Source organism: Cricetulus griseus (genome assembly GCF_003668045.3).
Source record: "Cricetulus griseus strain 17A/GY chromosome 1 unlocalized genomic scaffold, alternate assembly CriGri-PICRH-1.0 chr1_1, whole genome shotgun sequence".
NCBI lineage: Eukaryota > Metazoa > Chordata > Mammalia > Rodentia > Cricetidae > Cricetulus > Cricetulus griseus.
In genome coordinates this window covers 215,607,968-215,621,680 of record NW_023276807.1, presented here as the reverse complement: position 1 = coordinate 215,621,680, position 13,713 = coordinate 215,607,968, and the positions used below count along the sequence as shown (strand labels likewise).

General features: G+C 43.9%; 1 protein-coding gene across 1 annotated transcript; it reads left to right on the top strand.

Moving 5' to 3' along the window:
- The first annotated feature begins 320 nt into the window (after positions 1 to 320).
- Positions 321 to 13,493, top strand: LOC113832716 (60S ribosomal protein L39-like). The gene is made up of 2 exons (XM_035453102.1): positions 321 to 380; positions 13,311 to 13,493. The coding sequence occupies exons 1-2, from the start codon at positions 321 to 323 to the stop codon at positions 13,491 to 13,493; spliced, it is 243 nt and encodes an 80-aa protein (XP_035308993.1).
- The last annotated feature ends 220 nt before the right edge of the window (positions 13,494 to 13,713 follow it).

The following is a 13,713-nucleotide window of genomic DNA, read 5'->3' as shown; positions in this document are numbered from 1 at the left end:
AAACTCATGTTCTAAGAAACCTTCACAAAGGCTTTTTAGAACCTTTAATCTGTGTAACTGGATAAAGGGCAGCCCATTTCCATGCTGTAGTGTACTGGGTACTTCAGGACACTGTGGAAAGTGGATACTGCAGTCACCTTCAACAAGGTCACATTCAAAATGGACAACAGAAGCAATGTGGACCAGCAGGGTGTAGCCACCGGCCCCAAGACACAGTGACAGGGTGCTCACGGGACTTACGCATTAGCTATACAAGTTCAGAAGCCAGAGCAGCTGCAAAGCCCAAAGTGTCATGGAGGTGAAACATGAGTTAAAGTGTCATGGAGATGAACATGAGTGAAAGTGTCATGAAGATGAACATGGGTGAAGGTGTCATGGAGGTGAGACTTGGTTACAGGGTGACACTTGGTCACAGGGAAAGATGGAAAGTTTGGCATGGCTTGAAAGAAGGTAGGATGTGATGGCATGAAAGTTGATCCTTTCAAAATTGAAATCAAATAAGGAGAGATAATACCAATTAAAAAAATCTTCCGTAAGATGAGACAAAAAGGAACACTACCAAACTCAATCTGTGACAGAAGAGGAAAAGACACAACAGCCAGGCATGGTGACCCACGTCTGTGTCCCACTGTTCAGGACACTGAAGCATGAGGATCTCAAGTTCAAGGTACCCCGGTGACACCTTCAGTGGTAAGACTATGCCTCAAAAAGCCAATCGCTGCAACCATACACCAGTCATCCTTATGACTTTGCAAACAGACGTCATAAAAACACTAGCCAACCAAGTCCATCAACAAGAAAAACGATTATACACCATGACAGACTAGGATTGTCATAGAAATGAGGGTGTCTTGAACATAATTTTAAAAAACCTTACACTAGAGGAGAGCAGTGAATGTGACCAAAATGCACTATACAAATTGATGAAGATTCTTTTTCAAAATGTAAATTCATATGAGAAAAAATAATTTCATAATGGGACAGATTATCACCATTATAAAAGACTGTATGATCATTTCACTTTAAAAGTTAAACTCCTATTTATGATAGAAACATCCAAGAAACAAAGGAATAGTCAGGAAGGTCCTCAAGCTGACAAAATCATCTCTGAGCACACACATGGCAGGGTGAAAGAATGGACGCTCTCTCCCCCCTAGGACAGAGGTAGGGTGCCACAGGCACCATTTCTAGTCAGCATCACTCTGCCTAGAACGGTTCAGCAGGAACATAGAGATAAAAGCATCAGACTGGAAAAGAAGTAAGATCATCTCTCTTCCCCTGTGTCATAATCTTACAGAAAACATATTAAGTATAACACTAAAAAACCCACTGAACCAGTTAATAAGCTCAGAAAGGCTGCTAGATAAAGATAAAATAATAAAAAAAGAGCCAGCCCCATTACTACATCACTGCAACACACCATTCCCATGGGAACTGCAGGGAAGAACTCCATTTACAATGGCACCAGAGAGAATAAACACTTAGGGACACTTTAACAAAGGAAACACAAAACTTACACTCAAAAACTATAAATCAGTGTTGCCATTCAAGACCTCAATAAATGGATTCACCACATTCAGAATGGAAACGTGACTCAAATTAATCTACAGACTCAATATAAAACCAATAAAATCCCAGCTAATTATGCTTCATAAATTTGAAGGCTGATCCCATAATTTATATGAAAATGTAAGGGACCTAGAAAAGACTAAGTGTTCTTAAAAAAGATACCTTACATCTCACAATTTCAATGCTTACCACAAAACTACAGAAGTCAAGATGGTAGTACTGGCATAAGGACAGATAAACAAGACAACAACAACAACAACGAAACAGCTCAGTTAGAGTCATTAAAATTAGAAAACTTTGAGGCAAAGAACACCAAGTACTAAGTAAAATGAAAATCTGTAGGAGGGAGCAATGGTTGCAGATCTTTAGTCTAGTAAGAGTCTAAAATAAGGAACACAGCTTAACAACAAAATGACAAGTCACGCAGCTAAACTGGCAAAGGACTTGAACAGATGAGTATGGAAACATATTTAAGTCACCAACAAGACCATATAAAAAGATGTCAACATCATTATACATCAAGGGAACACATCTCAAAACCAAGAGACAGCACATCGTGCCCACTGACACAGCATGTTAATGATGGTTGCCAGGGGTGGGAGAAGAGGTTAACATGGAATTGTCACTTAATGGGTAGTGTTTCTGCAAAATGATGTTTTAGAGGGACTGGGGAGATGGTTCAGAGGGTAAAATGCTTGCTGTGAAACCATGAGGAACTGAGTTCAGATTCCCAGGTCCCACACAAAAGCCAGGTGTAAGGCCATACACACCTGTACCCCAGTGCTTGGGATGGGTGACAGAGACAGGTGGGCTTGCAGGCAAGCAAAAAAAAAAGTTAAGTTCCAGGTTCAGTAACAGCCCCTGCTTAAGTGAATAACACAAAGAGAAGTCAAATGGATGGATGGATGGATGGATGGAAGGATGGATGGATGGATGGATGGATGGCAGCAGACAGATGATAGATTAGTATGGATAGCAAAATCCCTTGCTCTCTCTGCCATATGAGAATTTCTGTGAATCAGGAAGCAGTATTTACCAGAAATTGCACCTGCCATGTCTAGATTTTCACCTAATATCCTTCAAAACTGTGAGAAATATACTTCTGCTGCCCAGGTCACCCACTATATGGTATGACGATACAGCATTCCAGGCGACAGACTAAGTTATCATTCAAGCTGTCTTGTCTATTGAAATAATTTTAAAATACAGAATGTATTTCTAACCCAGAAATTTCACTTAAAAACCTAAAAGTAACATTCTTGCCATGCAAACATAATGACCTGAGTTTGCACTCCTGACTCCCAGCCCACCTCTCAAACACCTCAGCTGCAGCACATGCTTGCTTATAAACCCACTGCTGTTAAGGCAGAGACAGGCAGCTGTCTGGTTAGCCAGCCCAGACTACTTTCAGGGTTCCAGGCCATCGAGAGACCCTGTCTTAAATTTAAACAGGGTAGATGTGGGGCCAGTGAAGTGACTCAGCAGGTGGTCTCCAGGACTCACATAGTAGAAGGAGAGAAACAGGATGTGGCTACCATACAGCACCCTACTCCACACATAGGAGATGCATTACAAGAGCTGTAGTGGAGGCCTGATACTGAAAATAATGTCTCTCTGTGGGAGTATGTAATTGGCCCCGATAAGCTCATAGGGAGTGGCATTATTGAGAGGTGTGGCTTTGTTGGAGTGGGTATGGTCTTGATAGAGGAAGTGTCATTGTGGGGATGGGCTTTGAGATCTCCTATGCTCAAGTTACTCTCAGTGTAGACATAGTTCACTTCCTGTTGCCTGCAGGTGAAGACGTAGAACTCTCAGCTCCTCCAGCACCACATCTGCCAGCAAGCCTCCATGTGCAGCCATGATAGTGAACGTTTAACCTCTGAAACTGTAAGCCCCCTCAATTAAATGTTTTCCTTTATAAGGGTTACTGGGGTAGCCAGGCAGTGGAGGTGCATGCCTTTAATCCCAACACTTGGGAGGCAGAGGCAGGTTAATCTCTGTGAGTTCCAGACCAGCCTGGTCTACAAGAGCTAATTCCAGGACAGGCTCCAAAAGCTACACAAAGAAACACTGTCTCAAAAAAAACAAAAACAAAAAAAAAACAAAAACAACAACAACAAAGAATTACTGGGATCATGGTGCCTCTTCACAGCAATAGAAACCCACACTAAGATATTATCTAAACCAGTAACTCCTTCATATCAGCATAGACCCAAGGGTAATGTACAGTCACTAGGCTGCCAAAACCAGAGATGCAAAGATGAAAAAAAATCATGCCTCCCAGTCTGAAGAGGTTCACAGATTCACAGGAGATGAGGCAGCAATGCAAGAGCAGGTCACATCACGATCCAGATGCATTTTATTGAAGAACAAAGAAGAGCCGGGTGGTGGTGGTATATGCCTTTGATCAGGAGGCAGGGGCAGGTGGATCTCTGTAAGTTTGGAGCCAGCCTAGTCTACAGTGTGAGTTCCAGGACAGACTCCAAAGCTACAGAGAAACCCTGTCTCCAAAAAACAAAAACAAAAACAAAAACCAGAGAGACGGGGGGGGGGGGGGGGTGAGAAGAGAGAGAGAGAAATAGACACACAGAGAGAGAGAGAGAGACAGAGAACAAAGAAGAATCAAAAGAGTTACTTATCTGATTTACCTGAGGCAGATCAAGTTGGCCAGACCAACAGTTGCCTGTATTCTCATAGAAGAATGTTATTTTCATCAATGTATCGATTAAAGGGAGAGGGACCCTTATTTTGACAAGCTCACTAAGTAACCCAGGCTGTCCTTGAACCCACAAATCTTCCTGCATCAGCCTCGTTGGTGTGGACCCATCATATCTAGCTCTTACGATGTTCTTAATAATTAAAGCAATGATGAATTCAGAACAGTAGTGTTTAAATCCATTACGTTTCAAGGAATAATAAAGCTAAACAGTATAACCTTGAACTTGAGTGGAAAAGAATCATAGTTACAAAGCAGACTGAAGACAAATGGTAATGTCTGACTTCTTACACAGATAAGCCAGACATCCACTGACAAGCAGGGAAGAGAGAAAGAAGTTAGCCAACAGGATAGCTAGTGTTGGCCTACCAGCTAATAACTAACAGTTAATCAACCACTGTCGTGTTATTATTATTTGGAAAATAGATCTTTCAAGAATACCAGGCTTCATTTTTATAGAAAACAAAGTAGATTCAGTCAACTAGACCAAGGCTGGGGATCATTTTAAGGCCCCATGCCAAGATCCAGTGTACCTAACCTGTCCTTGGACTTGCTGGGCCCCATTATCAAGAGACCTGGTTTTCCAGAAAAATAACAGTTTTGTTTGTTTGTGCACTATGTATGTTTGTGTGCATGATATGAAAAGCAGACATTCAAAGGAAACTACAATGTCATAAGGAAAAGAACACCACCATAATTTACCATATTTTCCAACTTTCTGTCTGTGTTATGTGAAAAATAACAGATCAAGGCCTTGACTGCCCTTTCAAAGTCATACCTGGTAAAAAGAAGTTAAATTAACTGCATGTTTATAAAATGACATGGAGCAACCTCAGTATGGACCCAGATCTGTTGTATTTAAGCTCAACATAACTTACACAGGTAGTTCTTAGAATGTGGTGTCACAACAAAAGCAAATTGAAGTAAAATTTCCCAGTGTGAGCCTGACACAGTATCACAGGCTTCCAGCACCTGGAGGCAGAGGCAGAGGCAGAGGGGCAGAGAGGGGCAGAGAGGGGCAGAGGGGCAGAGGGGGGCAGAGAGGCAGAGAGGCAGAGAGGCAGAGGCAGAGGGATCTCTGTCAGTTCAAGGTCAGCCTGGTCTACACAGTGAGTTCTAGGTCAGCCAGAGATAGAGATATCTATTAGAATAGATATCTATTTCAATTCAAAAGAAAAAAGAAAAGAAATTCCCAGTGTGCCTTTCTTTCCTTCTGTCCTCCCTCTTCTTTCTTTCTTTAGGTTTTCCCTTCTTTGTCCTGAGTAGAGGTCTCACTATAAAACCTTAGACCAGGCTGGAATTTGGGGTCTCCTGCCTCAGCCTGAGAGCTGGGATAGCAGGTACACTACTACACCTAAATCCAAGGACCTTTGGGGGTTTTTTGTTTTTGCCATTCTGGTCTCACCACAGAAATACAGAGCCAGGGGTAAATGTGAGCATGCATTCCAGAAGAGATCACTCAGATACCCAGCATCAAGCCTGAGTTACTGGCCCTCTACACCAATTCCTTTGAAACCATTCCCCAGACACCCATAACATGTCCACTGTCACCTACAGGGCACTGCAGGAGAAAAGCAGGGTATGACTACTACAATGTGTCCCTCCATATCTACAGGAGATGTGTCCCCTGAGTCCCAAAGGAGGCATGATGCTGCAGACAGTTCTGAGCACTCTATGTACTACGCTTTCAAATCTATACATGCTATCATAAAGTTTACTTAATACACTAGGTACAGTCAGACCAACAACAATCACTAATAATAAAATAGAGCTGGTGCACTCCTTTAATCCCAGCACCTGGGAGACAGAGGCAGGTAGATCTCTGACCTGCAGGCCAGCCTGGTCTACAGACTGAGTTCTAGAATAGCCAGGGTTACACAGAAAAACCCTGCCTCAAGGGGGGGGGGGTTACTAAATGTGTTCAGGGAGTTTTCTGGTGACCTGGAGGGACATCCAGAGAGGGTAGCTGTCCCACTTCTGAATAGCAGAGCCCTAGAGCTCTCTAGATGACTCAGTCTCGGGTCACAATGATCTTTTTATCCCAGGCTGATCTGCACAGATCAGCTATCTTCATCTCAGGAGTGTCCCGTTGACAAAGCTTTCTTCAAAAGCTCCAACCTGGGGACAAAGACGCCCTGTGTGGAGATGTGGCTTCTCTACACTTTCCAAGAAAGCCTAAACAGCAGAGCCATCCTGATGACAGGCAGCTTCACCTTCCTGGGGAGGCCTCTCTATCCAGAATGCAAGGGCAATGGAGACCAGCAGCAATATCTACTCAACAACAACAACAACAACACAGGGTATTCAGACTATGACAGACACCGACGACGATGACAGCAACAGCAACAAAAACTAATAATCTACTCGAATGAGTCAAATCAGTGGCCCATCACTTAATACTCCTAAAATTTAATAAGCCCCTCTGCTTCAGAATAGCTGGTACATGGGGTTTCATTTAATTAATCTCAGCAGGCTTAAAAAGAAACTGCAGGAAGTCACAAAAAACTCCTAGGGCCAAACTGGAAAAGGAAGAAACTCTGCTACCAGGTCAGGGGTGAATATTATAAGTGGCAGTTGTTCGGGTCTGGGATGTTTCTCAAAGGCCTGCCCTGCCCGGTCCTCAGCCCACAGCACCATTATAAGGTGTGTAAGCGGGACCTGGGGAAAGAAAGTAGGTCACTGGAGGCATACCTTTGAAGGGAGATGGAAATCCAGACCCCACCCCTTCCTGGCCACCATGAATTGAATATCTCTGCACAGTCACATGTCCCCTCTCCCCCACACCTGCCATGATGCCACATGCTCGAGACCATGATGATGTACCTTGCCACAGGCCCCAAAGTCAGCCCAACTTCTGACACCAAGGCCTCAAATAAGCTTTCCCTCCTAACGTGTTGTTTATAGGGTGATTTTATTTTACTTACAAAAAAATCACAAACATAGAAGTTTGACCCATCCACCTGTTGGGATTTGAATACTACAATATGGTAAATTAAAGACATGACCTTGTAATGTTAAACTAGTCTGCCTGTGTTTTACCAGAGGCTTCTAGGTCAGAGCCCATTGAGGGTGAGCATATTGTATAAAGAGATCAGATTACAAACAAGGATTAGAAAGAACTCTTACTTCCTCCTCCAAGATCACCTGTGCAAGGAGATGCCCAGCAGGCTCTAAGCCCTGAACATTCTTCTGCCCGCTGAGCCAACTACACAGCACAAACTATCGGCAGGCAGAGCAACCAGGGCAGCCGGGCAGGAGAGTCACCTGTATTGCCTGGGTCACCCACACTCCCTCACTTCTGAACCCAGCTTAACTGAGAAGGAAAAGCCTAGAAGGGCTTCCTCCTTTCCTCTCCCCTCAGCAGTAAGAGATGATAAACTATTCATCATCCAAGGTACAGCTAAGATTAGATCGTGGGAACATGTCTCTAACACATGACCCAGGCCAGCACAGCAGGATGGTGCTCCAGGACTGAAGGGATCCGGGGTGGGTGCCTGGGATATCCTGGGGGATCCCTGAAGAATGGCTTGCTTTCAGACAGCCAGCTTTGCTGCTTACACTAGAGCTGGTTGGCAAGGACAGCCATGTTAAGACCGCTAGATCTTGTATATTACTTCCTCCCAGATTGAAACCTTCCATCTTGGAGAGCAATGTCTTCAAGACATAGGGTGTGTGGTGGTTTGAATGAAAAAGGCCCCCATCATATATGATAACAGGAGCTCACTTCTGGGTTTGAAACTCTACCAATCCCTGGGCTCGCCCCAAGTTCAGGACTTGAAATCCCACCAATCCCCACCCTGGAAATCTTCACCCTGGAAAATTCCTCCCCAAAGAAACCCTGCTGCTTCTCATCGGAACAGAGGCAGCCACCCTCCCTCCTGTGTTCTTCCCAGTAAATCTTGTTTTGTTGTGTGGTGTGACTTTGTAGTATTCCTTGGCTCACAACTGCCAGGGTACCTTTCACCTCAAAGCTGCCACATTTCCACGGGAGAAACCCTTCCCCTCAGAACTCATTTACATATAGTCTCATAGGGAGTGACACTATTTGAAAGAATTAGAGCATGTGGCCTTATTGGAGTAGGTCTTCTTGGAGGACCTGTCACTCGGGGTGGGGCTTTGAGGTTTCAAATGCTCAAACCAGGCTCAGTGTCTTTCTCTCTCTTCCTGTAGCCTGCCAATCCAGGTGTAGAACTCTTTGCTACCTCTCCAGAACAATGTCTACCTGAATGCCACCATGCTTCCCACTCTGGTGATAAAGGACTAAACCTCTCAACTATAAGCCAGCTCCAATGAAGTGTTTTCCTTTATAAAGGTTGCCTGGTCAGGTCTATTCACAGCAATAAAACTCCAAGAAAAGGGTGTAAGGCAAAGTGAAACAAAAGGATTTTTAGGACAGGGTGTTTACAAACAAATGAAACAACAGGATGCTCCGGGGGAGGTGAAACACTGCATCCTGAAAGGAGTTCCTTAAGACAGGAAGCAAACAACTCAAAGTAACTTCAGGAAGTCCCTGAAAGTGATCAGGTTCACTAGGCCCCTCCCATTCAAGAATGAACAAATAGTAAAGATTGCTGAGAATCACTCTCAGACAAGTCTAGTGGCCTGAGAGAGCAAAGACCAACAAAGCAGCTTGAAACAAGTACAGACCAGCTAAGCTGCCTGAAGAGGCTCAGGACAACTGAGCCACCTGGAAAAGACACTCCCCAACCTGCTGAGCTGCTGGCACATTGTGCAGTGTGCTCCAGGTGCCCAGCTTTTATGAGCTGTCTTCCATTGTGAGGTGGACTTTGGTGACACAGCTATCTTTGAGCTATTTCTGCTCATTAAATAACCCCAATAAGTAGTAACACCAATTTGGACTTTAGTGGTGTCCATACTTTGTTCTACCATCAGGTCCCTATCCAGGGGTAAGCAGATGTTTGTTCAAGTCTCCCCAGAAAGTTGTCACACAACTCTTGTCAACAGACAGTTCTGTTGCTGTAAGACGACAAGAGTAATTTGGCCTGCCATCTCCTGGGGCCATGATCAATTAAACATCACAAAGTCACATCAAGCTCAAGAGAAATGATGCAATCAAGAGAGCAGTTGCAGACTGTAAGACTCCTGACTGTTGCACTGTCACATACTGCCATGGCACTCAACAAAAGACCACATACACATGGGGCTTCCAAGCACCTAGCTTTGTGTAAGTAGACTGTGACATTTGCAGACCCATGACATCACCCATTGACAAAGTAACTCATTTTCTTTCATTAGGAATTCCATGTTCTTATCACACCTACCCTCTGACTTGTCATAAAGAACAAATGTCCTAAAGAAGCTTCTGCTATGCTTGTGCAGAACTCCACTGCTAAAATCTCATGGCTCGAGGAACCTGAGACTACGTGCAGGGGAGGTGACATGGCTGGCACCTCACTCCTGAGCACTTGGGAGTGGCAGAGTCCATATTTCTGGATGGGTATAGCAGCACTGCCCCTATCTGTACCTCCCTGGTACAGAAACCATAGCCAAGCCTGGGACTCAGACATCACAAGGGAAAGAAGCCTGTCCCACAGTTCTGACAATGGCTAAGGACAGAGAGAGGCTCTAACGCCAGGGCTGAGCTCACCCTGGTAAAACAAGAAGGCCCTGGGGAACTCAGGTTTGTTTCAGGAGAGTAAAGGTAGAGAAAGCACAGGAAGCAGCTCAGAAGCTCTCAACACACAGCGTTAGAAAGAACAGTGTGCTTATACTTTCTGCCATATGTTGGATCACTTGTGATTCCTTAGCATTTAACATTTATTTTTTCTCATCGAAATGATAAACTCATTTCAAATATAACTAAATCTTCACCCAGTAATACATTCTCTACTGTTCAAATGAGCCCTAAGGGGATGTTATTTCAGAAGGATCCACGAACATTTAAGCAACTGCCATTCCTTTGAAGGCCTGATTTCTAAGCCCTATTCAGGCTGTGGGCAAGGCCACTGATACAGCTAGGTCCACACAATGGCAGCTAGTCTTTACCGCCATACTGAGTGGCCTGTGTGCTGGCTATACAAAAGTTTCCCTCTCACTTAGTAATTGGGCAGCCAAACAAATACAGTGAATCAATTCTTCCTGGTTGCAATCCACATTTAAATATGTGAGGTCAGCTTAATGGTAAACACCCAGTATTTGCAGCCCTAGGCTGCCTAGCAAAACAAAATGAACACCATCATCTAACTTTTCCACAGAAAGAACACATCATGAACAGGATATGAGTTCACAAACTTCTCGCTTTTATAATTAGTTTCACCACATAGCCAGGGCTAATTCAGCACCAAAATAAACTGGGAGCAGACAGCACTCAGTGCATCACAGGCTTCCTCCAGAGGGCACCAAGCTTGCTGTGGGTCATCATGTGTTCAAACCTTAGTGTCTTGGGTCAACTTGGTTTTAGTAACTCGCCTGGATATTTCTTCTTCTCGCCAGGATTATTTTAGGGTAATTGTTGCATGGGGTTTGATTTAATTAATCTCAGCAGGGTTCAAAGAAAGCCCATAAGGTCAACATGAAAAATATCCTTCAGATGTTCTAATATTAAAAATTGAATAATCGTGTTACCACAAAACAAATATCGAGAATGTTGCCACTACAAATCAAAACCTAAAGAAAGGGAGCTGGTTAGAAGGCCCAGCTGGGTAAAGGCACTTGCCACCAAGCCTGACGACCTGAATTTGATACCTGCAGAAAGTTGTTTTCTGACTTCCACATGTTCTAGGTGAGAACATATATATATATATATATATATATATATATATATATATATACACATATATACACTATACACACACACACACACACACACACACACACACACCTAAAGAAATAGTTGGTATGTAGCAGGGCAGTGGTGGCACATGTCTTTAATCCCAGCACTCAGGAGGCAGAGGTAGATGGATCTCTTGAGTTCAAGGACAGCCTGGTCTGCAGAGGGAGTTCCAAGACAACCAGGGCTGTTACACAGAAACCCTGTCTCAAAGAAAGAAAGAAAGAAAGAAAGGCAGGCTGAAATGACTGGTGTGGTGCTCAGAGGTAAAGCATACATGACTGAACCTGGCTTCCATACTCACTACCAAACAAACAAACAAGACCCACAATCTTGGACTGGAGAGATGGCTCAATTAGGATCACTTACTGTTCTTGCAGAGGACCCAGGTTTGGTTTCCAACACCTACACAGTGGCTCAAACCACCTGTAATTCCAGTTCCAGGGGATCCAACATCCTATGTATAACATTATGTATACACATAGTACACAGATATATTTGCAAACAAAACACCTATACAAATAAAATAACTAAATCTTAAAACAAAAAACTTTATCCATGGCAAGAGAGAGAAAAACTTTTCCTTGGGTCAAACTGCAGACTTTGGGTCAAAGTTCAGAGTTTGGTTCACAATAGGTGTTGAGCAACAGCTGTCCAATGAGTAAAAAAACAAATGAAGTTGGAATGGATGTGCACAGCTGGACATACAATGCAAAGATTATACATACTTTCAAATAATGCCAGAAACAGGTAGTTTATAACATAATGGCCTTCACATTCTGGAAGACATCTGATGCCAAAGAGACAAACTTAGGTCAGGTGTGGAGGAAAAGTGACACTTGGTGAGGCACTGGATGCTCCCAACACCAGGCTCTTGTTGCCTGTGCACAGCAGCATCTCCTGAATTGTGTCCCTGAGGAATGCTCGCAGGAGTAGACATGGTGAGCCACAGTGTCTGTGACACTTCCCAGTTCTCAGAACTCAGCAGAGGGCCACAGAAGATCTGCAAACTGGTGTGGGGGTGGAGGAGCATGGGGCCATTCAGAATTGCACCCGCTGCAGCATCCTGTCACAGACCATCAAGGCATTCCCAGATTCGTCCTCAAAACTTCCAGAAGGCCTAATAACAACACTCCCAAGCCTTTTACAGATCCATTCACTTAACCCCCAACAGTCTGACTCCCAAACTTGACTGTGTGGGTGTTTTCAAACAGGCCAATGCCTAGGTCTCATCTGAAACCAATCACTATTTTAGGTGTGGGTGACATACGATCAACTTTTTTTTTAATGATGGGTGAATCCAACATGTGGCAGAGCTTCTGAAATCTTCAGCTGAGACAGTTACTGCTGGACATCCTAAGGTGTCCAGGAAACTTTTTTTCCCATATTGTAGTACCAGGCCCTAGTAAAGGCTTTTCCCAAATGGTTAAAAAAAGTGTATTCTCCAAAATTATGGCAGTTACAAATGAGGGCTTTAGGGAATGAATAAGTCATGAATTGGCTTAAGGACCATATAAAAGGAGCTCCCAGGGTGCTGGAGAGGTGGTTCATGCAAGTACTTAACATGCAAGTATGAGGACCTGCGTTCATATCCACAGCAACCATGTTAAAAACAAACAAACAAACAAAAAAACACGGTGTGGCACTGCATATCTGTACTCCCAGATCCGGGGAGAGGAAACAGGAGGATCCTGGGGGCTTCTTGGCTGCCAGTCTAGGTAAATAAGTAACTCTAGGCTAGAGCAAGGGACAGGATGTAGACCTCTGGCCTCTACATGTTATGTTTGTACACACACACACACACACACAAACAAACAAACAAACAAAAACAGTGAGGGGCTTCAGAGGGCTATTTATTTAGCCCTTACAACTGCCATTGCCTGCCATGGAAACATTTAATACCTGAATCACTATCCCCTTTCATCAGTTCTGCCCATGAGGCCACCACAAGAAGGCCCTCTCCAGGCATCAAACACCTTACACCTTGACGTTCACAGCTTCCCAGGCTCAGGGACTGAAAGAGGTTCCTCTTCTTTAAACACTACACAATCTCTGCCAGTCATAGCAGCATAGGCAAACTAAGGAGGATTCCAACTATGGTACCTATATTCCAACTATGAGGCCCAGAGAGGTTAACACCTTCACAAGATCACATAGCCGATAAGCAAGAGACAAACCACAAGGCCAAAGGACACTGAAATGCTAAGAAATCATCCTTCTTCCTTCTGACATCAGCTTCTCACCTTGTCCTCTCACAAGACTTTCAAACTCAAAAGATTCCTGGCCAAGAAACAGAAGCAAAGTCGTCCTGTTCCCCGATGGACTTGGGTAAAAACTGGTAACAGAATTAGGTACAACTCCAAGAGACGACACTGGGGAAGGAAGCCGGGTGTGTCTCACACACGGTGGTGTGCCTGAGGGTTTATGCAGAATCACAGTCAACCTACCAGAAGGAGCTGAAGGGTTTCAACCTCTGGAGATCTGGATGTGTTTAAATTGGGGATCTGATTTGCTTTTATCCATTCCACGTGAGCTAATTGGTTTGTTCAGTAATAAAATGTGTAGAATCTTTAAAAACACTAGGAAATCATGGCAGCCAGAGGAAGGTGTTATGGACATGAAGTAAAACTCCTATGCA

What these genes read in the sequence shown, in the direction of transcription:
- LOC113832716 (XM_035453102.1), top strand. Translation starts at nt 321, where the DNA reads ATGGAGATGAACATGAGTGAAAGTGTCATGAAGATGAACATGGGTGAA. An exon ending in TGGGTGAAGGTGTCATGGAG is followed by an intron (nt 381 to 13,310) that starts GTGAGACTTGGT and finishes TTCTGACATCAG; the next exon opens with CTTCTCACCTTGTCCTCTCA.